Source organism: Balaenoptera musculus, chromosome 10 (genome assembly GCF_009873245.2).
Source record: "Balaenoptera musculus isolate JJ_BM4_2016_0621 chromosome 10, mBalMus1.pri.v3, whole genome shotgun sequence".
Lineage (NCBI taxonomy): Eukaryota > Metazoa > Chordata > Mammalia > Artiodactyla > Balaenopteridae > Balaenoptera > Balaenoptera musculus.
The window spans coordinates 86,442,858-86,470,138 of record NC_045794.1 but is presented as its reverse complement, the minus strand read 5'-3'; the positions used below and the strand labels follow the sequence as shown (position 1 = coordinate 86,470,138).

General features: G+C 40.9%; 1 protein-coding gene across 12 annotated transcripts in view; it reads left to right on the top strand.

Moving 5' to 3' along the window:
- The window catches only part of GLT8D2 (glycosyltransferase 8 domain containing 2), a 53,522-nt gene that overhangs the window by 21,091 nt on the left and 5,150 nt on the right, over positions 1-27,281 (top strand). For 9 of the 12 annotated variants that reach the window (XM_036867597.1, XM_036867595.1, XM_036867592.1 and 6 more), the window contains 7 exons: positions 9,246-9,292; positions 11,776-11,868; positions 18,901-19,072; positions 21,475-21,592; positions 22,991-23,075; positions 23,709-23,821; positions 26,113-26,279. In XM_036867597.1, the coding sequence (XP_036723492.1) occupies positions 9,274-9,292; positions 11,776-11,868; positions 18,901-19,072; positions 21,475-21,592; positions 22,991-23,075; positions 23,709-23,821; positions 26,113-26,279 (767 nt within the window). In that variant the 5' untranslated portion in view covers positions 9,246-9,273. Of the gene's footprint in view, positions 1-5,619; positions 5,690-9,245; positions 9,293-11,775; positions 11,869-16,181; positions 16,230-18,900; positions 19,073-21,474; positions 21,593-22,990; positions 23,076-23,708; positions 23,822-26,112; positions 26,280-27,281 lie in introns of those variants that run through there. The other 3 variants (XM_036867599.1, XM_036867601.1, XM_036867602.1) reach the window with 3 other exon arrangements.

Genomic DNA, 27,281 nt, shown 5'->3' with positions numbered 1-27,281 from the left:
TCAAGACAAATTGTTATTTATGGTAAATTAGCTCGTTTGTTTGTTTGTTTGTTTTTTAAGATAAAGGAAGTCAGGATAAATTCCACTTGATCATGGTGTCTGATCCTTTTAATGTGTTGTTGGATTCTGTTTGCTAGTATTTTGTTGAGGATTTTTGCATCTATATTCATCAGTGATATTGGTCTGTAATTTTCTTTTTTTGTAGTATCCTTGTCTGGTTTTGGTATCAGGGTGATGGTGGCCTCGTAGAATGAGTTTGGGAGTGTTCCTTCCTCTGCAGTTTCTTGGAAGAGTTTAAGAAGGATGGGTGTTAGCTCTTCTCTAAATGTTTGATAGAATTCACCTGCGAAGCCCTCTGGTCCTGGACTTTTGTTTGTTGGAAGATTTTTAATCACAGTTTCAATTTCATTACTTGTAATTGGTCTATTCATATTTTCTATTTCTTCCTGGTTCAGTCTTGGAAGGTTATACCTTTCAAAGAATTTGCCCATTTCTTCCAGGTTGTCCATTCTGTTGGCATAGAGTTGCTTGTAGTAGTCTCTTAGGATGCTTTGTATTTCTGCGGTGTCTGTTGTAACTTCTCCTTTTTCATTTCTAATTTTATAGATTTGAGTCCTCTCCCTCTTTTTCTTGATAAGTCTGGCTAATGGTTTATCAATTTTGTTTATCTTCTCAAAGAACCAGCTTTTAGTTGTATTGATCTTTGCTATTGTTTTCTTTGTTTCTATTTCATTTATTTCTGCTCTGATCTTTATGATTGCTTCCCTTCTACTAACTTTAGGTGTTGTTTGTTCTTCTTTCTCTAGTTCCTCTAGGTGTAAGGTTACATTGTTTATTTGAGATTTTTCTTGTCTCTTGAGGTAGGCTCGTTTTACTATAAACTTCCCTTTAGAACTGCTTTTGTTGCATTCCACAGGTTTTGTATCTTCATGTTTTTGTTGTAATTTGTCTCTAGGTATTTTTTGATTTCCTCAGGGATCTCTTGGTTATTTAGTAATGTATTATTTAGCCTCCATATGTTTGTGTTTTTTACGGTATTTTCCCCTGTAATTGATTTCTAATCTCATAGTGTTGCGGTCAGAAAAGATGCTTGATATGATTTCAATTTTCTTAAATTTACTGAGGCTTGATTTGTGACCCAAGATGTGATCTATCCTGGAGAATGTTCCGTGCGCACTTGAGAAGAAAGTGTAATCTGCTGTTTTTGGATGGAATGTCCTAGAAATATCAATTAAATCTATCTGGTCTATTGTGTCATTTAAAGCTTCTGTTTCCTTATTTATTTTCATTTTGGATGATCTGTCCATTGGTGTAAGTGAGGTGTTAAAGTCCCCCACTATTTTTGTGTTACTGTCGATTTTCTCATTTATAGCTGTTAGCAGTGGCCTTATGTATTGAGGTGCTCCTATGTTGGGTGCATATATATTTATAATTGTTATCTCTTCTTCTTGGATTGATCCCTTGATCATTATGTAGTGTCCTTCCTTGTCACTTGTAACATTCTTTATTTTAAAGTCTATTTTATCTGATATGAGTATTGGTACTCCAGCTTTCTTTTGATTTCCATTTGCATGGAATATCTTTTTCCATCCCCTCACTGTCAGTCTGTATGTGTCCCTAGGTCTGAAGTAGGTCTCTTGTAGACAGCATATATATGGGTCTTGTTTTTGTATGCATTCAGCCAGCCTGTGTCTTTTGGTTGGAGCATTTAATCCATTCACATTTAAGGTTATTATCGATATGTATATTCCTATTACCATTTTCTTAATCGTTATGGGTTTGTTTTTGTAGGTCCTTTTCTTCTCTTGTGTTTCCCACTTAGAGAAGTTCTTTTAGCATTTGTTGTAGAGCTGGTTTGGTGGTGCTGAATTCTCCTAGCTTTTGCTTGTCTGTAAAGCTTTTGATTTCTCCATTGAATCTGAATGCGATCCTTGCTGGGTAGAATAATCTTGGTGGTAGGTTTTTCCCTTTCATCACTTTAAATATATCATGCCACTCCCTTCTGGCTTGTAGAGTTTCTGCTGAGAAATCAGCTGTTAACCTTATGGGAGTTCCCTTGTATGTTATTTGTCATTTTTCCCTTGCTGCTTTCAATAATTTTTCTTTGCCTTTAATTTTTGTCAATTTGATTACTATGTGTCTCGGCATGTTTCTCCTTGGGTTTATCCTGCCTGGGACTCTCTGTGCTTCCTGGACTTGGGTGGCTATTTCCTTTCCCATGTTAGGGAAGTTTTCTACTATAAACTCTTCAAATATTTTCTCGGGTCCTTTCTCTCTCTCTTCTCCTTCTGGGACCCCTATAATGCAAATGTTGTTACGTTTCATGTTGTCCCCGAGGTCTCTTAGGCTGTCTTCATTTCTTTTCATTCTTTTTTCTTTATTCTGTTCCGTGGCAGTGAATTCCACCATTCTGTCTTCCAGGTCACTTATCAGTTCTTCTGCCTCAGTTATTCTGCTGTTGACTCCTTCTAGTGTATTTTTCATTTCAGTTATTTTGTTGTTCATCTCTTTTTGTTTGTTCTTTAATTCTTCTAGGTGTTTGTCCTTTAATTCTTCTAGGTCTTTGCTAAACAGTTCTTGCATCTTCTCGATCTTTGCCTCCATTCTTTTTCCAAGGTCCTGGATCATCTTCACTATCATTATTCTGAACTCTTTTTCTGGAAGGTTGCCTATCTCCAGTTCATTTAGTTGCTTTTCTGGGGTTTTATCTTGTTCCTTCATCTGGTACATAACCCTCTGCCTTTTCATCTTGTTTATCTTTCTGTGAATGTGGTTTTTGTTCCATCTGCTGGAGGATTGTCGTTATTCTTGCTTCTGCTGTCTGCCCTCTGGTGGATGAGGCTATCTAAGAGGCTTGTGCAAGCTTCCTGATGGGAGGGATTGGTGGTGGGTAGAGCTGGGTGTTGCTCTGGTGAGCAGAGCTCAGTAAAACTTCAGTCCGCTTGTCTGCTGATGGGTGGGGCTGGGTTCCCTCCTTGTTGGTTGTTTGGCCTGAGGCGACCCAACATTGGAGCCTACCCGGGCTCTTTGGTGGGGCTAATGGCGGACTGTGGGAGGGCTCACGCCAAGGAGTACTTCCCAGAACTTCTGCTGCCAGTGTCCTTGTCCTCACGGTGGGACAGAGCCACCCCCTGCCTCTGCAGGAGACCCTCCAACACTAGCAGGTAGGTCTGATTCAGTCTCCCCCAGGGTCACCGCTCCTTCCCCTGGGTCCCGATGTACACACTACTTTGTGTGTGCCCTCCAAGAGTAGAGTCTCTGTTTCCCCCAGTCCTGTCGAAGTCCTGCACTCAAATCCCACTAGCCTTCAAAGTCTGATTCTCTAGGAATTCCCCCTCCCGTTGCCGGACCCCCAGGTTGGGAAGCCTGGTGTGGGGCTCAGAACCTTCACTCCAGTGGGTGGACTTCTGGGGTATAAGTGTTCTCCAGTTTGTGAGTCACCCACCCAGCAGTTATGGGATTTGATTGTATTGTGATTGCGCCCCTCCTACCATCTCATTGTGGCTTCTCCTTTGTCTTTGGATGTGGGGTATCTTTTTTGGTGAGTTCCAGTATCTTCCTGTCGATGATTGTTCAGCAGTTAGTTGTGATGCACGTGCTCTCGCAAGAGGGAGTGAGTGCACGTCCTTCTACTCCGCCATCTTGAACCAATCTCCTAAGATGAATTTTATAATCTAAAATTCTTTTCTAACGGTTAAACTTCATTTTTTTTCATCAAACTTGCCCTGCTATCCTCTGCTTCTCTTAATGCCTACTGCTTCTTCTAATGAATATATAAGGTATTATGATAAGCATATTGATAAATTGTGAACTGGGACATCCAGGAAGCAGAGTTATAACAGGCATATTTTGAGAACAGAGAGTCTGTTAGCTCTCTTGGATTTTCAGAGCACAAATAAAATACTCCAGAATATTGTGAAAAGATAGGATTTGCATTTGGGGAAATGTTTGGTTGAAATTTTTCATGATGTATCAGCCCTTTTCTTGTCTCCTTAGGCCTGGTGCTATTTTGAGAACGTTGAATCTTTATTTGATGATATAACTTACTTTTTAGCCACTGATTGCTATCCAAATCTAGAAAGTGTAGGAGAGAATCGGAAACCTTCTTTGGGACACACGTCATCCTCTAGATTCAAACTCCTTGATAAATCTCAAGCCTCCCTTTGAATACCCTAAAATTAGAATGAAATATTAAAAAAAAAAATCAGTTCAGTGGAAAGGATAGTCTTCTCAACAAATGATCCCAGAACAACTGGATATTTATATGCTAAAATATGAGCTTTAACCTATACCTCGTGCCATATAAAAAATTAACTCAAATTGAAATGTAAAATATTAAACTACAAAATTCTCAGAAGAAAACATAAGAGAAACTCATCCTGACCTTCCTTGGGTTAGGCCAAAAATTGTTAGATATGACACTGAAAGCATGATCTGTAGAAGCAAAAAATTGATGAATTTGACATCATCAAAACTGGAAACTTTTCCTGTGCAAAGGAAAGTTTTAACTTTTCATTGTTAAAAGAATGAAAAGACAAGCCACCTACTGGGAGAAAGTATTTGCAAATCACATATCTAACAAAAGACCTGTATCCAGAATATGTAAAGCTCTCAAAACTTAAAAATCAGAAAGCAATGATCCAATTAAAAAATTGGCAAAAGATTTAAACAGACACTTCCCCATTGCATTAGTCAGGGTTCTCCAGAGAAATAGAACCAATCAGATGTATATGTATGTAGAAGAAGACTTATTATAAGGAATTGGCTCATGTGATTATGGAAACCAACAAGACTCAAGATCTGCAGGCTGAGTCAGCAAGCTGGAGACTAAAGAGAGCCAAAAGTGTAGCTCCAGTCTGAGTCTGCAGGTCTGAGAACCAGGAAAACTGCTGGTGTAGATCCAGTCTGATGGCTGGCAGGCTGAAGACCCAGGAAGAGCATGAGTTTCAGTTCGAGTCTGAAGGTAGGAAAAAGTCAGTGTCCCACTTCAAAGGCAGTCAAACCAGAGAAATTATCTTACTCAGGGGAAGGTCAGCTTTTTTGTTCTGTTTAGAACTTCAACTAGTTGGATGAGGCCCACCCACATTAGAGAGGGCAATCTGCATTCCTTACACTACTGCTTTAACATTAATCTCATCCAAAAACATCCTTGCAGGAACACCCAGAATAGTATTTGACCAAATATTATGGCCCCGTCAAGTTGATACATAAAATTAACCATCACAACGATATACAGATGGCAAATAAACACATTAAAAGATCCTCAACATCAGTAGTTATTAGGGAAGTGCAAATTAAAACCACCATGAAATACACATATTAGAACAGCTAAAATAAAATACCAAGTGCTGACAAGAATGCTGAGCAACTGGACTTCTCTTCCATTCCTGGTAGGAATGCAAAATGATACAGCCACTCTGGAAAACAGATGGGCAAATTTCTTATAAACACACATCTACCAAATGACCCAGCAACCCCACTTCTAGGTCTTTACCACAGAGAAGTAAAAACTTAAAATCATGCAAAAACCTCTAAACATGTGTTTACAGATGCTTTATTCATAATCAGAAAACACTGGAAAGAACTCAGATGTCCTTCAATGGGTGAATGGATAAATAAACTGTGACACATCCTTGCAATGGAACGCTATTCAGCAATAAAAAGGAACACATTATTGATTCATGCAACGGCAAGTATCAATCCCAGATACATCATGCTAAGCAAAAGAAGAGAGTCTTTAAAGATTGTATACCGTGTGAATCCATTTACATGACATTCTAGAAATGACAAAACTATAGGCACAGAGAATACGTCAGTGGTTGCCGGGAGTTAGGTGTCAGGTTGGGTTTGCCTGCAAAACGGCAGCACAAGAGAATTTTTTGGAGGTGTTGGAATTGTCCTTTTTCTCATTTGTTGTGATTATCACAGGAATTTATGCATGTGTTAAAATTCATGGAACAATACAACCAGAAAAGTGAATTCTACTATATGTAAAAATTTAAACATCTAAAAATCAACAAGTCAAGGAACTCCCCTGGTGGCCCAGTGGTTAAGACTCTGCACTTCCACTGCAGGGAGCATGGGTTTGATCCCTGGTCGAGGAACTAGGATCCCACATGCTGCACGGCCACACACACACACAAAAAATCAAGTCAAATTTTGAAGCTGACCTGTTAATATGCAATTAATCAATTACATGTGTCACAGGAAGGAAGTCTATTAAAAAAAAAATCAGGTATACTGAATATTTGTTATACATCACCATTTGTGTCTCCCTGAGTGAGGCACTCTTTCTAATTATGGAAGTTCACAATAGGAAATTTGTGGAAATCCAGGACACTATAAAGAAATTACCTTGTCAACATGTCTCAAATGTCTTGGCAGAAAAATAGTTCTCATAAGGCCAATTCTTTATTCTCTAAAGTAGTTGCCTCTTCTGTTAAAAGAAGTTGTTCCTGGGACTTCCCTGGTGTCCAGTGGTTAAGACTACAAAAAGCCACAGCACAAACCTGGCAAATCTTCCCAAAGCAGCAGCTTTTCTAGATGGTAAAACATTAAAAACATGACTTTTCTATGACATATTAACCCAGATGTCAGTTGAATCAACCTACCTCAGGGATTCTGTAACCTTTAACCTGGGATGCACAGACCCTCAAAGTGTCCATGGATACATTTCATTTTCTCATGCACTTAGATGAGAAAAAATTTGAGCATTTCCTTCAATTGTGAATATAGGAAACAAACCACAGAAGTAACTGTAGTACCTGTGACTTCGTCATCAGTATAAATCAGATACTTTCATGTTACATTACAGTTGTTACAAATATCTCACATTTTTAAAAGCTCATTACTATTTAAAGTTACAGTAAGTGTTATACCTGCTAATAGCCCTTGTTATTTAATAAAGAAGCATGTTTAATGCTATAGGTATCTATAGGTATCACAAATTTGTTTTTTCCCCCAATATTCTGATAATTTTCTTTTCTTTAAAATTTTGTAATTGGTTTTCTTTATAATACAATATATCTTTTAAGCTTTTAAAAACATTATTCTGGGAAGAGGTCTATGGGATTCACCAGACTTCCAAGATATTTATGTCAAAAAAAGGTTAAGATTCCTACCATCTGCCATAGATTTGGAGATTCGAATGCAGTTAACTCACAATTAACTCACCTTTCCTCCATCCAATATTCCCTCCAAACTTTGTACCAATTCTTGATGACTTCCATTCTCATGTCCGGTGCCCACAGAACTTTCTAGCTCAGTTGTTTCTCTCCCCTGTCCTCCATGTCCAAAATAAAGAATATTGCCCCGTTCCCTTGATTTCCCTCAAACACAGCAACATGTGTCTTTAGATCCAGAGGGAAAAGCAGTGTAGAGGTAGGGTGGGGATTAGAAGATGCAGAGCATGGCAGAGACTGTGGACTGCATATCGGAAATTCCAGTTCTTTGAAAGTCCCTAGGGCCCACCTGCACAGGGAAAGAAATTCTCTTGGGCGACTTGGCAGCTCCTGTCCTGTGATCTTTCTCCTCCTTACACGCTGTTCTTCTTGGGCTGCTGCCAAACCTGGGGATTCCAGCTCATCATTTACTCGACCCAATTAGCTTTCTCCTGACCTCACACCTATCCATTACATGTGTGTATAGAAGACCTTGATTTCATAACGAAGAGTTTTCTCCCTGAGAGGAGCTCTTCCGACAATGAAGGGACTATATTTTTCCCCTATATTTATGTACAGTTTACATGAACTTGAAGGTAAAACAAGAGACTTGTAAGATATTTTGAACTCACTGGGGATGACTTTGGAGTGTCCACCCTCCTTTATCATCAGAATTTCTGTGGGAATGTTTGAAAAACATTGCTTTAGGGCTTTAAGGAAGACAAAGGCTGATGGAGGGGGTTACATGCATTTAAAAGAAAATCCAGGGATTTCTCTGGTGGCACAGTGGTTAAGAATCCGCCTGCCAGTGCAGGGGACACAGGTTCGATCCCTTGTCCGGGAAGATCCCACATGCTGCCAAGCAGCTAAGCCCGTGTGCCACAACTACTGAGCCTGCGCTCTAGAGCCTGCGCGCCACAACTACTGAGCCACGTGCCACAACTACTGAAGCCTGTGTGCTCTAGAGCCCGTGAGCCACAACTACTGAGCCCATGAGCCACAACTACTGAAGCCTGCACACCTAGAGCCCGTGCTCCACAAGAGAAGCCACCGCAATGAGAAGCCCGCACACCGCACAAAGAGTAGCCCCCGCTCGCTGCAACTAGAGAAAGCCCGCGTGCAGCAACGAAGATGCAACACAGCCAAAAAATAAAATCCATATTCCTTTACAGACCCCACAGTTTGTCTCCAGCCTCTTCTAGCCAGTCTCTCCCTTAGTCCACTCTGTTCCAGCCACATTGAACCTCTTGCGGTACTTAGAATCATCAGCCCCAGGGCCTTTGCACTTGCTGTTCCCTTTGCCTGGGATGCTCTTCTGCATTCGCTCCACTGGCTCCTGCCCTTTCTTCTGATCAAACGTCATCTCCTCAGTGAGGTGTTTCCTGATTTCTCACCAAGATGCCTCCCGGTCTCTATTCATCTTTATCCCAGCACTTCTGTTTTTTACTTCGTATCACTTACCATAATCTAATTATTTTACTTGTTACATTTTAATATCTGTTTTCTCTACTGAAAACAGCTCCATGATGATAGGAGCTGGGACTGATTTGTGCATTGCTGCATCCCCAGTACATAGCACAGTGCTGGGCTTTTAGTAGGATCTCAATAAATATTTACTGAATGATTGAATGGAGTGTAAAATGTGCCCTTCTCAGGATGGTTCTGTTTTCACAAGGGATTCCTGAAGATGTAGAAGCTTCCTTATCAAAGGAATGAAGTTATGATAGCAGGAAAAAAAGGCACAGGATTGATATTTTACATCAAGGAAAACTTCTTATGTGACATTTCTTCCAGTTAGTGCCATCTGATCTGCTAACCCAGAGAGCTGACAGGGCAGTTTTTGGAGAAGGTAAAAGATTATGCTTTGGGAGTCCTTTGTACATTTTGTACAGCCAGAGAAATCAATTTGAAGAGGTGAGCGCTAAATTCAAGAAATATTTAGTTCAAAATTCTAGATTCAGAACAGTTAAGAATGATTGCAAAATTTTCCACATAGCAACGGTCAAAGATGTAGTCCTTAATAATTGTATTATGACTTTTGGGTTGATTGTCTTTTAAAAATAATTTTTATTCTTTAATCCACAGGTCACAGTTTTTATCCACATGAACACACATGGCTTTGTTACGAAAAAGTAAGATTACAAACTTTTAAAAATTATGATTAAAAATAGATATTTTGGAGGACTGTTTTGATGCTGAATCTTATTCTTTTTCTTTTCTTTTTTTTTAATCTTCTTTGGTTTTCATGGATAGTTTTCCCACAGACAGTTGTTGGCATCATCATATGAGGATGATTTCCGTAGAAAGTTGTTGGGTGTTTTGTTCAGAGGTGGATTTTTCATGAGAGGGGTCAGATGTTTCCGTAAAAGTTGCAAATATTATTTATTTTCTCATTTTAAATAAGTATTCATGTTCCTGCCTAATTTAGCATTTGTAATTTCATATTCTTATTCTTAAAGATTCACTTCAAATTATGTAATCTTCAGACCCCATCAAAACCTGGACTTGCCTCTGATTTTATATCCAGTTGTTTGTGAATCTAGGGGGAAAATAATTACCTAATTGTGTTAGTTACCCTCAGAATAGAGTTGCCCAATGTAGCAGATGAAAAGACAAGGTATCCAGTTAGATTTGAATTTTTAATAAACTATGAATAAATTTTTAGTATAAGTATATCCCCAATATTGCATGGGACATACTTATACTAAAAAAGGGTCAGATGGTAGTAGACATTAGGCTGCTTCCTCAAAGTGGCTGTGGGAAGCGAATGTTAATCAGTTGTATCGGTAAACTATAGAACTTTGTCCCTTGTCTTCTGTTTCTCTATAGTTTTGTTTTAAACTGAGAATAGTATCTGGTTGTCTCTGGCTGAATCTGATAACCCAGAAAGGCAGAGAGGAGATGGATGTCAGCAAGGCAGAACCATTGAGCCTTAGGACATAGCTCTGGAAGGCATCCGTGGAGATTGTCCAACTCCTTCCTTTTACAAATGTGAAGACAAAGGCCTAGGGGCCAGAAAATAGATCAGTATGAGGCCAATAAGTATAAATATCTTGACACACAAAAATAGTAAATAATAATACAAAACAATTTTAAAGTCTTTATTGGGCCTACATTGCCTTTGGTAACTCTCAAAACACCCCTGCAAGGTAATGGTTATTATTACAATCCCCATTTAGCAGATGAGCAGACTGAGGCTCAGAGAGGTTAAGTAACCTGTCCAAGGCCACACAGCTAGTAGGTGGTAAAATGAGATTTGAGTCTGACTTCAAATCCCAGCCCTTTCCCCTTCTACCAATGTTTGCCAAACTGCAGGCATTTGTGTCCCGCATATGACAGTGTACCACTTTCTCAACTTTTCATCATCTGCGTTCCTTCTGTTCTGTGCATGACTTACTATTTTCTTTAAATTGACTCATTTAAAAAATTATAAGTGTATTTTGTCATAGAAAGTGTATATCCTTACTATAAGTAGAGTAACAGTTATGTCTCAAAAGAAGGTGATTGTACAAATATATATGGTTAGAGTAATGTTGTTCAATTCTGGGTAGCTTTTGTTACCTGCCTGCATATGAAATTAGGACTGATTTCTCACTGTGACTTAATGTTACTTAATGCTATGAACACAAGCCTCCTAAATCATCCCATGTACAACCAGTGGCGTAGGGCTCCATACTTAGGAAAACACTGTCCGACACCATTCCAGTTCTCAGGAGATCCTAAGGGCAAGCATCACTGTTCTGGAAAGGATGGCCCTGGAGGCTTAGACTGGGAAGAGGTATTGGGATCTTCTAACCTCTTACTCAGGGCAAGAGTTTTCTGTGCATCATCCTTGACCAGTGGTAGAATTAACTGAGAAGCAGCTGTTATAATGACCAAGAACATGTATTCATAATAAGCACTGGCTCATCATAAGTCTTATATAAATGTTGGCTATTATTTGAAACGAAGTATTCCTGCACAGAAAGTGGCTCCAAAGGCAGCATCGTGCAGTCATCAAGGTTATAGCCTCTGCCATCAGACTGCCTGGGTTTAGCCCTGGCTGTCCTTAAACTACATCTGTGTGTCCTTGAGTATCAGCGGTATCACAGATTATCTTTTTTTTTTTTTTTTTTAAGATATTCGCCATGTATTTCTTCTTTAGGTCTTTTTCTTTTTTTTAATTTTTATTTGTATATTTATTTTTGGCTGTGTTGGGTCTTTGTTTCTGTGCGAGGGCTTTCTCTAGTTGCAGCAAGCGGGGGCCACTCTTCATCGCGGTGCGCAGGCCTCTCACTATCGCGGCCTCTCGTTGCGGAGCACAGGCTCCAGACGCGCAGGCTCAGTAGTTGTGGCTCACGGGCCCAGTTGCTCCGTGGCATGTGGGATCTTCCCAGACCAGGGCTCGAACCCGTGTCCCCTGCATTGGCAGGCAGATTCTCAACCACTGCGCCACCAGGGAAGCCCTATCACAGATTAACTCTTGACTCCACGTGCTACCTGCTTAGAGAAAGGTTACAGGCCTCCAGTCCTATGTATGTCAGGGAGAGCGTCTGTTCCCACTGGCTATTCTAAACTTATTCCACAATTTCAGTTTGATAGGTTATACGTGAACATGTTTCTGTTTTTATTTCAGTTAACCAGGTGTTGCTGTTCCTTCTGATTGTGACCATCTGTGGGATTCTGTATAAGAAAGTTCACAGGGGGACTGTGCTCAGGAACGAGACAGGTATGCAAAGTGCCATAAGCCAGTCACAAAGAGTCAGATACTCTGTGATTCCACCAACACGAGGTACTTAGAGTAGCCACATTCATAGAGACAGAAAGCCTAGTGATGACTGCCGGGGGTCGGGTGGGGGGAGGGGAAAGGGGAGTTATTGTTTAATGGGTATAGAGTTTCAGTTTTACAAAATGAAAAGCGTTAGGGGGATGGATGACAGTGATGATTGTACAGCAGTGTGAATGTATTTAATACCACCGAACTGTACACTTGAAAATGGTTAAGATGGTAAATTTTATGTTGCGTATTTTACCACAAAGAAAAAATATATTAAAAAAAAGAAGACTGGAGCAGGCAAGCAGGTATGTGGTCCATCAGGATGAGATACCTAAGAACACAGTATGAGTCCCTCCAATAGCTGGGTTCAGAGAGAAACAAAAATTCAGTCAGCTTCCAAGTACCTGCTTGTAGAATATCCACCCAAGGCCAAATTTTCAGTTGTGTTCTAGAATGATCAGTGCTCTTCAAACTTAGCACATATCAGAATCACACAGAGGGCTTGTTCAAACGCCGTCCTGGCCCCAGGTTTTGAATCAGTAGTTTGGGGGTGGGGCTGAGAATTTGCATTTCTGATGAACTCCCAGTTGACGCTGAGGCTGTTGGTTTTCGGACCTCGCTCTGAGTGGCCTGCTCTGCAATCCATCCTTTTGGAGTCTCTCAATAATTTCGCTTATGAGCAAAATCGCTGCGTTGACCATATGTCCTCCTCCAGCTGCACTGGGGAGCTCGGTTTCCCTCTTCAGGGGTGAATTGCATGGGATGGAACCTCACTTCTCCAAACATACAAAGGCAACACACACAAAAATTAGGTAGCACCAGTAGTGTTTTATTTTTCATTAGTTTACTGTTTTATATCAGCGAAATGAATATACTCATTTATGGAAAATACAAAAGAAAAATATTACCTGTAGTTGTATCAGCCAAAGACAAATACAATTAATATTTTGGTGCATTATGTACATTCATATTCACACTTCTTTTCTAAGTCAGAGGCTTAGGCACTGGACACACTACAAGGAACAAAATAACGTCCCTGCTCTCACAAAGCTGACTTTTTCAATATAAAAAAATTCATAAGGACTTCCCTGGAGGCACAGTGGTTAAGAATCCACCTGCCAATGCAGGGGACACGGGTTCGAGCCCTGGTCCAGGAAGATCCCACATGCTGTGGAGCAACTAAGCCTGTGTGCCACAACTACGGAGCCCGCGTGCCTAGAGCCCATGCTCCGCAACAAGAGAAGCCACCTCAATGAGAAGCCCGCCACCACAAGGAAGAGTAGCCCCCACTCGCCACAACTAGAGAGAAAGTCTGCGTGCAGCAGCGAAGACCCAACACAGCCAAAAATTAATTAATTATTTAAAAATTCATAAAAAATTAAAAATATGTATAATCAGGTCTAAATGAACATTAGGAGCCTCTGGAAAGCAAATGATTTCCATACAGAGATATGTATGCAGATGTTTATAGGGCATTATTGATAGTAGCCCCAAACTGGAAGCAATCCGCATGTGAATCAAGTAGTGACTATATAAAATGTATTATATCCATGTAATGGAGTACTTTTCAACAGTAAAAAGGAACAAACTACTAATACATGATACAATATGAATAAGCCTCACACACATACTAAATGAAAGAAGCTAGACCAAAAACACCACATGTTGTATGATTCCATTTAAAGGAAATTTCTAGGAAAGGCAAATCTATGGAGACAGAAAACAGGTCAGTGGTTGCCTGGGGCTGGGAGTGGGAGTGGCTTGACTGCAACCCAGCTGAAGGGAAATTTTCTGGTGATGAAGATGTTCTAAAATGGGATTTTAGAACATTCTAAATGTTCTAAAATGGGATAAATTTACTAAATATCATTGAACTATGTACTTACAGTAGGTAAATTTAAAGAAATCTACATTAGTCTGCCTGGGCTGCCATAACGAAATACCACAGACTGGGTAGCTTAAACAACAGACATTAATTTTCTCACAGTTCTGGAGGCTGGAAGTCCAAGATCAAGGTGCCGGCAGGGCTGGTTTGTCCTGCAGAGGAATGCCTTCTCTCTGTGTCCTCACGTGGCCTGGTGTCTTTTCCTCTTCTTATAAGGACGCTAGCCATATGGAATTAAGGGTGGGCCTCATTTAACCTAACTGCCTCTTTAAAGGCCCTATCTCCAAATACAGTCACATTCTGAGGTACTGGGGGTTAGAGCTTCAACATATGAATTTTAGGGGTACGCAATTCAGTCCATAGCAGTATGTAACTAATGACTCAATAAATTGCTTTGAGAAAGGTCGAGAGAGAGGGAAAGAGAGAGAGAAGGTCATACAAGGTCAAATGTTGTCTGAACTTTGAGCTTGTTACTCCTCACATTTTACTTCCTGCCCATAAACCAACACATTCAGTCGGCTGATCCCATTGCAAATTCCTTTCTCCATGGAAAGAAATGAGTTGCTTTTATAATAGCTGTTAAAAGAACTGTTAGGAAATGCACATCCTGATTAATTGGCTATATATTTATATACGATAAAGTGTTTTCACCACATGAATGGATCCAATAGCACATTTTTATCCCACACAGTGTTAAAATTAAAAAAAAGAGAATCAGTGTTATGAAATACCACTCAAAAGAACATAGTTGGCATGGAAAGATGGATGTCTGTGGTATGTAAGTGGAAAAAGCAGGTTATAGAAGACTATGAAAAGTTTGATTTCATTTTGGTTTTAAAATAATACATCATATTTCATGTAATATTTATATAATATGTAGTATATGTGCTTTTGTATGTACATTAAGAAGGGTTTGAGAGGCACATACCACACTGGTAACCTTTGGAATGTGGGCTGAGAGGTCTGCAGACAACAATCACCATTTACTGGATACTCTTCTGTTTGACTGGAATTTTTCAAGAAGTGCATGTTAATATTTTATAGACTTTATTTTTTAGAGCAGTTTCAGTTTCACAGCAAAACTGAGCAGAAGGTACAGAGATTTCCCTCAAACCCCTTTCCACCCCCCCACACGCACACGTGAACACACACGCATGCACGCACACACGCTCACGTGCACACACACACACGCGTGCACACGCGCTCACACACACATGCACACACACGCACGCACACACACACATGCACACACACACACACAGCCTCCCCCACTATTAACATCCCGTACCAGAGTGGTACGTGTGTTACAATCCGTGGACCTATGTTAACACATCATTTTCATTAGTGTCCATAGTTAATTTTTTTTTTTTTTGGCTGTGCTGCGCAGCATGCAGGATCTTAGTTCCCTGACCAGGGATCAAACCCGTGCCCCCTGCAGTGGGAGCAGGGAGTTCTAACCACTGGACCACCAGGGAATTTCCACCAGTGTCCATAGTTTACATTTGGGTTCACCCCTGGTGTTGTACATTTTATGGGTTTTGAGAAATTTATAAGGACATTTATCTATCATTATAGAATACAGAATAGTTTCAGTGCCCTAAAAATCCTCTGTACCTCACCTATTCCATATTAATCTTCACAATTTTTAAAACATTAATTCAAAGAACTAGTGTCATAACATGAAGTCCAGAGGCCCTGGGAAGTCATGTACTGAAGAAAAACATGGTACCATTCTATGTAATCTCCTGATAATGACATTCCATGGAATCTCCTGACAATTTCCTTGCAATCAGCATGCTGGTGATTCACTCTTGGCCCATTTGGGGTGCAGCAAGTTTATATGTTTGGCTAAAACAGTTCTAATTTGAAATGGGATTCAGAGATTTGGCACTGGGAGAGCAGACATTTCACCTCTTCTAGAAATGGGCATTGTTTGATAAGAGTTACTTGTGAGAAGGGACTAAAGCAATATAATAAATTTCTAGTCCATATGCCATTATTATGAGATTTTTATGGGCACCAAATGGCTTCTCATAACCAAACCTTTTAATGGTCTGGCTCAGGCAGCATTTGGTGTAACAGATCCAAGTAGTACAATGGCTGATTCCCAAAGATCTGCTAGGATGAGGCATTGGTGAAGAATTACAGTTGAAAAATCTTCCCACCCTTCCTCCAATGCGCCTTCATCTATCATTCTGTCCAGGGAGGACTTCTAGGCAGAGAGCAGTATTTTTGGCTTAGGTTACCTCCCAGGTTCTCTGACTGGCAGAGGCTCTTAAGCAGTATGGTGGTGTGATGTGTCTGCAGCAGAGCTGTAAACTCAGTGTTTGACCTTCTCTTAGGGTGCTCTTCTTTGATGGGGACGTGTTCCTCCAACCTCATTCTGCCCAGAGCCTGATGAAGGCCTCTCTCTGAGCCTGACAGCCAGGTACTGCCCCAGATTTTCAACCCTTCCCTCTTTCTTTGCCCCTAAGAGTCACCCATGAATTATTCCTCTAGGGCCCTGTTCTCTAAGGCCAATGCATCATATCTGTTTAGTTGATTTCAGCAGACTTTCATTAAGTGCTTGCTAGGTGCCAGACTCAGTGGGGATAACACAGTGAGCTTACAGTCTAGTATAGGAGACATACACATAATAGATTCTTCCCATGCAGTGTGGTAAGTGCTCAAATAGAGGTTTCTAATAAATTCACCCAGCCAGCCAACCAGCCAACCATCCAAAATGTATTGAGAATCTACCATGTTCCAGGCACTGAGCTAGCTGCAGAGGAGACAGAGGTGAACAAGATACTGTCCCAGCCTTCACAGAGCTCCTAGTGTTACAGAAGAGAAAGGAAAGACATGCTACCAAATAAATTGCAGTGCAGCTGGTAAATCCACCCACAAGCAAGGACAGAGTGAGCATGGGTGAGGGCTGAACTAATTTGTGTTAGTGAGCTGTTAAAGGCTTCCTGGGGGCTCCAATGTCTATATTGCATTTGGAATGAATATGTAATAGTTAGACATGCAGGAGGGGATGAAAATAATATTCCAGACATCAGAAACAGCCTGTGAAAAGGCACTGAGATAAGGGACAACATGGTGTCAGTATTCAGGGAACCGCTAGTATTTTTGCAATGCTGGAATAGAAGTAGACAAGGCTAGAGCAGTGAACAGGGACTGGATCCATGTGTGCCAGGAATGGAATGTGGCTCTATCCTATAGCAACCATGGGAGAACTATAAGCAATGAAGAAACATCATTGCTTAAAGTTCTCCCATGGTGTCAAATTTTCATTTAGGCAGATCACTTAGATGCCTGCAGGTACCATATGATTAGGCAACATACCACATGGTTAGGGGACCTCCCCAAGATGACAGTTTAGTCCAAAAGGAACAATCCCTTAAGAAATTTTTTTTTTCTCTTTATAAAAGCAACCTGTAATTACTTTGGAGAGTTTGGAAAATACAAGAAACACAAATAAGGAAATTAAAATTACTCACAATTCTATAAATAGACACAGATCCATTTGCAAATATGCATGTGTCAAATTGGGATCAAATACTGGAGAGAATTTTGTGTTCTCTCCCCCCCACCCTTAACATTGTATTATGAGCATTATCTCATGCCAGCAAATATACTTTGAAAAATTATTGTAGTGGTGGAAATTTCACTTGCGGAGGAAGGTGGTGGAAGAGATGTAGGAGATAAAGAGGGAGGCCTTTCAATATTTCTTAAATTATACAAAGCAGAGTACCTGGTGGTTAGTTTCATACATGTTTGTTGGATTAAATATCAGCTAAAACTACCCTGGGGCTGAATAATAGAGATTTTGCAAAAAGACATCTGTAAAGAAAGAGAGAGCTTTAAGTAAAAATCAGATATCTGTTTAATAGTGAATACTCTACATACTGGTAATTATTATTCTTCATACCTAAAAGTTGTGTTGTGGTACCAAAATATGATGTTATGACATTAGTATTTTATATCATAGCCAAGGATCAGAAGAATAATCAATTATTCATCTTATGCATTAGTCATACTTTTTCATTTATCTCCTTTTTTTGCCATCAACTTTTGACTCCCTCAACAAGAGGGTGGATAACAGGAAGCAAGATCACAAGCAGTATACTTTATAGCAATGTAGGCAAGGTAAATATTCCAATTCAGACAAGAGTTGAAGAGTGTTGAATCAAATGAGGCTTTTCAGTTCTTCACATATTTTTCAACTGTGTGTATGTGTTAGGCTATCTGATTGGCTTCTTTAAGAGAGCTCCAAAATAATAGTGACTTAAGCAAAATAGAAGTTTATTTTCTCTCTCAAGTGAAAGTCTGATGTGTCAGTTCCATAATCATCCAGATCAGGATCCTTTCTATTTTATAGTTTCGGTGTCCTCAAGAGGCAGTTTCCATCTCATGGTCCAAGATGGCTGCTTTAACTCCTATCATCATATCAACATTCCAGGCAATGGGAAAGGGGAAAAGAAAAGGGGAGGGTAAGCATATTCCTTTTAAAGGCAAACTCAGGTGTTGCACATTTACTGGCACTAACATCCCATTGGTCAGCACTTGATCACATGGAGCTAGCTGCAAGGGAGTCTGGAAAAATATTCTTAGTGGTTGGCTAAGTGCCAGCTAAAGTTCCAATGTTGTATTTCTTTTTTTTTTTTTTAATAATTCTTTATTTTATTTATTTATTTTTGGCTGTGTTGGGTCTTCGTTTCTGTGCGAGGGCTTTCTCCAGCTGTGGCAAGCAGGGGCCACTCTTCATCGCGGTGCGCGGGCCTCTCATTATCGCGGCCTCTCTTGCTGCGGAGCACAGTCTCCAGACACGCAGGCTCAGTAGTTGTGGCTCACGGGCCTAGTTGCTCCGCGGCATGTGGGATCTTCCCAGACCAGGGCTCGAACCCGTGTCCCCTGCATTGGCAGGTGGGTTCTTAACCACTGCACCACCAGGGAAGCCCCCAATGTTGTATTTCTAAGAGAAGAAGGAGAGACTGAATATTGGAGAATAATCGGCAATCTCTTCCCCACTACGCTATCTTCCCCCTGGAGTGTGGAAGACAAGTCAGACTGTGACATTCCTTCATGTTCCAAGGCTCTGATTTTGGTGTTTCCAGATGATGACTCTGAGACTCCTGAGGATATGGAAGATGAGATTCCGGTGGTGATTTGTGCAGCAGCAGGGAGGATGGGCGCGGCCATGGCTGCCATCAACAGCATCTACAGCAACACTGATGCCAACATTTTGTTCTATGTAGTTGGACTCCGGAACACTCTGTCCAGAATACGGTAATCCGTGTACTATAGACTTTGGAGTTTTCTACTTTCTTTTAATTGTCCTTGTCTTTCTATACATGGATTCCCTTCTTTCTTTGGTTTGATAAATGTCCTTCAGATTAATGAGGGGATGACCTGAGGTTTACTTGATGGCCTGACAAACGTGTTCCTAGCTAAGGAAATTTTAGCAAAGCCTCATTAATCCGGTAGGGCAATGCATCATTCTGCAGAAGTGAACTATCTAATGAATGAAGGAAACCCAATCCTTTAGCAGTTTATATGAGTCTTTCTTTCTAAAAGTTTCTCTTTTCTCTGCTTTCTTAACCTGAGAGACTATTAATATAATATAATAATTTAATATGGCTCAGAATCATCACTAATTATAATTTTTAAACTGCAAAGCGGTCTCTTTCCTATCACACACCATACTAAAACATAAATTGGAGTTGGATTTAAAAGAAATAAACAGGAAATAAAATTCTAAATGTATTACTAAAATGCGGGATAATTGTATAATTTTGGTATGGAGAGTGACTCCTTGAGCCCAAGGGAAAAACACTGACAGATTTGACTGCTAATATTTAAAAAGTTTTAACTGGTGAAAAACACTAAGTGAAACTGATCACACAACAGATTAGGCAAGATATTTTCAACATGTATTATAGACAATGGATTACTATCCAAAATGTATAAAGAATTCTTACCAAAAAAATTCAAAAAGATGAGCATATAGTAGAAAAATGAGCACAGAATACAGACAATTCATAGAAAAAAAAAACTATAAATGGCCAGCAAACATGAAAAAGCATTCCATGTTACTAATAGGGAAACGCAAATTAAAACAATGGCGTGGAATTGTCCACTCAGCAGGATGGTAAAAACTAAATAGGACAACACCATCCTGTTCAGGAAAATGGACATGCTTATTCCTTGTTTACACAATGTACACTTCATAAATTGGTAAAGCAATTTTGGGAGGGCAATATGGCAATATCTAATAAAATGGTATATGCATATATAGTTTGACTCACCGTTCCATTTCAACAGCTGGGAATCTGTGCTGCGGAAATTCTAGTACGTATGACCAAAATATATGTACAACAGTGTTAATTTCGGCATTATGTGAAGTAGTGAAAATACTGTGAAGTGCTTAAATGTCCATCAGTGGAAGAATATTTAAATGAACTATAGAATATGATCCAGCTATTAATAAAGAAAGAAGGCATAGAATATCTCCAAGACATATTACTAAGTGGAAAATATAAGTTGCAGTACACCTCATATAGTATGACCCACTTTATGAATGTCTTAACCTGTTTGAGCTGCTGTCACCGAATGCACAGACTGGATGGCTTGGCTTAAAAACAAGAGAAATTTACTTCTCAAGTTCTGGAGGCTGGGAAGCCCAAATTCTAGGTGCCAGCAGATTCCATGTCTGGTAAGGGCTCATTTCGTGCTTCATAGCAGACTGTCTTCTCGCTGTGTTCTCACGTGGCAGCAGGAGTAAGGGAGTTCACTGGGATGAACGTCTTTTATAACGGGCACTAGTCCCATTCACGAGGGCTTCATCCTCATGACCTAATCACCTCCTACAATCCACACCTCCAAATACCATCACACTGGGGATTAGGTTTCAACATACAAATCTGTGGGGGACACAACATTCAATCTATAGCAATGAAATCAAAACCCCCAAACTGTAAATTTGTACACGTACATATATGTATTTCTGTAAAGAAAAAGACCCAGAAAGATCCCCAGCTGTTAACAGTGACTATTTCTAAGGAGGATGGAGGAAGTGGAGAGAGCAGAGATGAAGGGAAGTTCAAGGTATTTCAAGTTCTGTGAGACTGAGAACACATAAGGGGAGAGAGTGGAGAGGAGGAGGAAGAGAAAGTGGGGAGCAAGGACAGAAGACTGAGGTAAATCTTCTCAATGCAAAGGTAATGCAAAGGTAAATTCAAATCATCCTTGGAGTCAAAACAGCAGAGTAAACACGATTCAGTCAAAGTAGCAGGTTCAGAAGGCCGGGCTTCCTTACAGAGCTGTTAACCCATGGCAAAGAGAGCACCGTCAACCACAGATGCTGCTTTATAAGAAAGAAGGAACACTTTTTGTTCTTCTAGTTTCCTGTGGAGATTATGTGGATCTGGGGAGATATTTGGTTATTACTGTTTTGCTTCATTTCCTTTGCAGAAAGTTACGTGAATGAGAAAAAAAAAAAAAAAGATTCAAAGCTAAACCAGATGGGGAAAAAATCAGAAGGATTTATAGACTAGACTCTACTAAGGTTGCACATATTTTATTTTTAACTTTCTATGGAGGCAAGAGATTGAGGCAATAGGCAAATTGAGGAAAGTTTGGAGGTGTGTGCTCGAGGTTGTTTTTTGTTTTTGTTTTTGTCATCCCTTTAGAAAATGGATCGAACATTCTAAACTGAGAGAAATAAACTTTAAGATCGTGGAATTCAACCCTATGGTCCTCAAAGGAAAGATCAGACCAGACTCCGCGAGGCCTGAACTGCTCCAGCCTGTGAGTAGGGATCGCACATGTCGGGGATGGTTCTCGGTGAGACCTCGTTCGGTGCGGAGCGCCAGCCACTGGGAAGCACACAGAATGTTTTTGAAGCCTAGCAGTTTTAGATGTCCACCAAACTCTGCTTATTTATAATTCAAAAGCCACCTACTGCAGAAAGGATGTAAGATGGTTTACATAAACCATAATGAAGCTATGAAAGAAGAAACGAAGCGTAAGAAAATGCAGGATGCATTTATGTGTGTAAATACGCCTGTGGGGTGGGGGAGGGCCCGAGTTGTGAGGCCTAGAAAAATTATTCCCAGCCCAGAGGCAGTTGTGTGTACCGTGCCGGGACCTTACACTTAGCTCAGAGTATCCCAGCAGCTGAGGAAAAACGGTAACAAGGTGGATTATATACTTCAGAGTATTGACTAATACTTTCAGGAGACACCAACTTTCTTCCTGACATTGGGAATCTTAAGGTGTTTTACTGCAAGAGTTCTTACAAAAGGGACCCTCTTCTGCATAAAGAGTGGTGTTTTTGATGGCAGGTGTACAGAAAATGCAGCCCCCTTCTACATGTGATTATTGTTCAAATCCATCCTTGAAAATTAACTAAATTCGAAGCCCTCTGATGATAAGATCTTTTCCCAATTCCAGATATTTATTATCAAGAGTGCTAGCTGAGTTGGGACTTTGCATTATACAGTATTGTAGCTATTAAAACATTAAGACCCCCATCCTCAGCCCATGCTTCTCTGGCTTTTTTCTGGTTCAAGGAGCTAAGAGGGTGAACCTGTGTGTGTGATGTGATGATGTGTGAGATGAGCTCCACATGCGCACGCACATGTGCGTGTATGTATGAGTGCACGTATATGTGTGTGTGCGCACACGCACACGTGCGTTTATGTGTGCACTTGTGCACGCGCATGCACATGTGAGTTTATGTATGTGTGCACGTATGTGTGTGCGCGCACACGTGCTGCATGTGTGTGCATGCACGTGTGTGTGTGTGCGTGTGTGTGTGTATGCGCATGTGTGTTTAAGGCTGTTTTAGTTGACAGTAGTCAAATTACTGAGTGTAGAGGAAGGCAGGCAGTTTGTGGCCAGAAAGATTGACAGCCTCTGTGACTCCCGCTGCATCAGTTCACAGAGATGAAAGTGGGGACAGTCTCAGCAGTGGGGGGTTTGGATCTAGAAGAACTGCTGACCAGCGCTGGTTTCAGTCCCAGGGCCGAGGTAAACTGGGCACCAGGAAGCTCGGGCGAGGCCTCTTTGCAGCCTCTGTTTTATTCTGCTCCAGACCTGGAGCTGAGCAGAGGCCATGGTCAAAGCTGACCACCCCCAGCACCCCTATTAGTCACTGGGCCTTCTGTCTCTTCCCCACCATCACTGCTTTTGTTGTTTTAACAGCTGAACTTTGTTCGATTTTATCTCCCTCTGCTTATCCATCAACACGAGAAAGTCATCTATTTGGATGATGACGTAATCGTACAAGGTATGCTCACCGATGCCAAGAACACTCGGAAACAGAGCAGCTGATAAGTAGAATGACTGTCTCTCTTCATTTTTGAAATATCTAGCGGCTCAGTGATTTTGATTGCTTATTAAATTTGTGAGTATAGTGTTGTTAATCAGGGAATACTTTGAAAACAGGGGTTGATACTTTCCTGGGACAATCCAGTTGACTTTCTGAGAGCCACTCTCTGATTGTCAAAGTCTGTAGTAAGTAGCTTGTAAAAGCCTGTAATAGGTGGCCTTTCCTTTTCCTGCACGCCTAAAATGTAGGGGGATAAAGCCTCACTAACAGCATTCTTAGAAGCGAGCTAAGTTTTAGTGTTAAATGTCACCTTCTCTCTCTCCCACGTGCAAAATAAGACGAACATTGGTGTGGTACATACACAGCAACAGAAATAAAGAAATCTGACCAGTGTTGATCTGAGCTTATTATCAAGTGGCTTTTTAAATTGATATGACCTATCCTTATCAAGAAAATTGCCAAGCCACTTGAAACCATGGATCACATACTTTTCCCCCACAGCAAAATCAGGGATTGTTTAAGCTCGAAGGCTCTATCTAGCCCTAGAATGAGTGCTATACTATTGTTAACTCCTGGTGTTTGTGAATCCAGGGGACATCCAAGAGCTGTACGACACCACCTTGGCCCTGGGCCACGCGGCAGCTTTCTCAGATGACTGCGATTTGCCCTCCTCCCAGGACATACACAGACTTGTGGGGCTGCAGGTGGGCACATGGCTCGGGAATCCTCCCTTTGCCCCTTCTCCTCCCTGCACTTCAGAACGAGTGTCATCCTCACCTTGGAGAAGACTGGGGGACTGCTGGGAGGCGAACAGCCCGGGGCCTGGGCTTCCCATTCACATCCCAGCTCTGCTCCCACCGACTCCGGGGCAAGTTACTCACCCCTGCAAGTCCCGCTTTCCTTACCTGAAACATGGCAACAATAACATCTATTTGGTTGTGTTTTTGTGAGTTGTGATGAAATAACATGATGTCAAAGTGTCCAGTAAATGCTCCAGAAACGATGGTTGTTATCTAAGTCACTCGCAACCACATTCTATGGCAGAGATGGTGTTTTCTGTAAAAGAGACTCACTGAACCTTTGGTTCTGTTTTCAGAGTTTTGATCATTATTCCCCGCCCCACTCCTTTCAGTAGAGGAAAATACTGATTTTGTTCCAAGGTAAAGAGCTCCTTACCCTGGTAGAAATGAAGACAGTCGAACCCAGATGTAACACGGAAAGCAAAAGAATGGCTTTACAATACAAGATGCTATTACGAATCGAATGCTGTTCTTCAAAAAAAGTTCCAGGAAATAATTTTATATGTGTGACATTTAAGCTGTGACACACTTTAAGGCCTAGGCCCTGGGGCCAGACCTGCCTGTCAAAATCTTGGCTCCATCACTTAGTAGCTTTGTGACCTTGGGCAAGTTACTTAAACAGTGGTTTTCTCCCTCATTTCTTAAATAGAGGTAATAACAGTATCAATACTTCTCTGGTAGGGTTATTGGGAGAGTTAAATTAGTTAATACATGTAAAGCTATTGTATGCAACTAATGAGGTAATGTGCGTGAAGTTCTTAGAACAGTGCCTGCACATAGAAAAGTGCTCGAATAGTTCCATTACATCCATGTTGTCTTTGAGCATCCCATGAGGTGGGTGAAATAGTGTGTCCTTCCTCATTTTACATTCACTCAAAACTAGCTATTGAGTGCTTGCTATGTGTCCGACACTGTTTTAGGTGCTAGTAACACAGCAAATAAAACTAAAATTCCGCCTTTGGGTAGCTTGCATTCTAGTGGGAAGAGGCGGTCAGCAAGCAAGTAAAATATTGAACAGAGGATCAGGGTGGAGGTGGGGTTGGATTTTAAGTTGGGTGATCAGGGAAGGCTCCACTGAGATGTTGTTGCTGAGCCTACACCTGAAAGAACTGAGGCAACTATCTTAATAGATATTTAGGGGAAAAACATTTCAGAAGAGGTAACAGCAAATGCAAAGGTCCTGAGGCAGGGGTGTGTTTGGTGTATTAAAGTAACAAGGAGGTCAGAGTGGCAGAGGGGTCAAGGGGGAGAATAATAGAAGTTGGAGAGGTAATGGGGGCGGGGTAGATGGTGGAGGGCATGGCAGGCATTTTAGGGAGTCTGGGTTTTACTCTGAATGAGAGGGGAAGCCACTGGAGGGGCTTTGAGCAGATAAGTAACACTGAGACAGAGTGGGGTTGAAAAGGGTGGAAGCAGGACACAGGTTGGGAGGAGCTGGCAGAAATCCAGTGAGTGGTAATTATGGTTCGGACCAGGAAGGTAGTAGAGACAGTAAGAAGTGGTTGGCTTCTGGGGACTTTCCTGGTGGTCCCGTGGTTAGGACTGCACGCTCTCACTGTTGAGGGCCCAGGTTCGATCCCTTGTCGGGGAACTAAGATCCCACAAACCACGTGGCGCGGTCAAAAAGGAAAAAAAGTGGTTGGCTTCTGAATATATTTTGGAAGATGGGACGGACAGGATTTGCTGAGATCTGGATGAAAAGTGAGTGAGGAGGAGGAGTCTAGGATGACCTAATGACCTTAGGTGTTCTGTCGAACTGGAAGGATGGAGTGGACACTGAGGTAGGGCAGGTTGTAGGGAAGCAGGTTTGGGATAGGATTGGGATCAGTTTTGGGATGTAAGGAGAGCTGCCTCACTAAGCACCCACAAGGACAAATAGAGTTGGCAGATGTAGTGGAGCTGGAAATCCAGAGGAGAGGTCCGGGCTGTCTACACGGAGAGGTTTAGAGCCATGAGACAAGATGAGGCTGTCTAGGGAGTTGATGCTGCAGAAAGGAGCAGATGCTGGACGTGAGACTAGGGGCACTCAGTTTTTAGAGGTTGGGGAAACAAGAGAAAACTGGGAAAGGACTCCAGGAAGTGGCCAGTGACACAGGAGGAAGCGCAGGTGCTGCATGATGGTCTCAAGAAAGTGGTTATTTTCCAGAAACAAAAGATTCCTTGGTCAAAAGCGCACATATCCTCTTCCTTTATAGAACACGTACATGGGCTATCTGGACTACCGGAAGAAGACGATAAAAGACCTTGGCATCAGCCCCAGCACTTGCTCTTTCAATCCTGGTGTGATTGTTGCCAACATGACGGAATGGAAGCACCAGCGTATCACCAAACAGTTGGAGAAATGGATGCAAAAAAATGTGGAGTATGTGTGGCCCTCTACCAGTTTTTCCATGCTTGGGGGTAAAATTATTCCATTAATTTTCTATGCATAGCTCAGGGGTTAGAAACATTTCAGACATCTGAGGTCAGATTTTCTTACAGAGGCACTGTTGAGAAAAAAGGGAGCAGTGGATGAAAAATCCGTTCTCAAACGATGTGTCATAGGAGGTGAGATCCTGTGCAATCCCTTATTATACAAACATTTTCTAATAAATTGTTTAGTAATGTGATTTTTAAACCTTCTCCCAGAATTCTAGTGAACCTTTTTGACTGCAAATCATTTATCTTAGTCGAGTTTCTCCTTCTTACATAGATTTATTTTTAAGAATTATTTTATAAAGTCAACTTTTTAAAAAATAACACTTAACAACATTTAATGACACGGCCTTAAAATTTATAATGCATGCATTGACAGAATTCCAAAAACTAATTTATAAATTCACAATACCAATTGGAAATTTTAACATACTGCTCTCAGTAAATGATAAAGACTAAAAATTAGAAAGCTTATAGAAGAGTTGAACAAGACAATTTACAAGCTTCATCTTTATACATATTGATAATATAAGACATTTTAAATATCAAAGAACTCATATAAACTACCTTTTTATTGTAAATTAATTAAATGCAATATCATTAGCAAAAGAAATATGATGGGGAAAACATTATAGGCCATGTTTGAAATTCATAGACAGAAGATAGTATTCCAGAAGAGCAGGTTCAGGAAGATATTTCAACATTTTAAGGAAGGGAGAGAACAGGTATTATACCTGTATGGGTTAGGAGGTAAGCCTACAGCCAACCAGTCAAAGGCCCTGTGAGTCTGGTTCCTGGAGACATCAGAGCAATTGATCCTTGTACTGATCCCACTGTACTGAGCTCAGGAACATACCTGGACTAAACTCATGTTGGCCTGTAGGGGTTGAGGGAGATGCCTGAATGTACTGTACTGAATTGCTCTCAGTAATAATATTATATATTATAT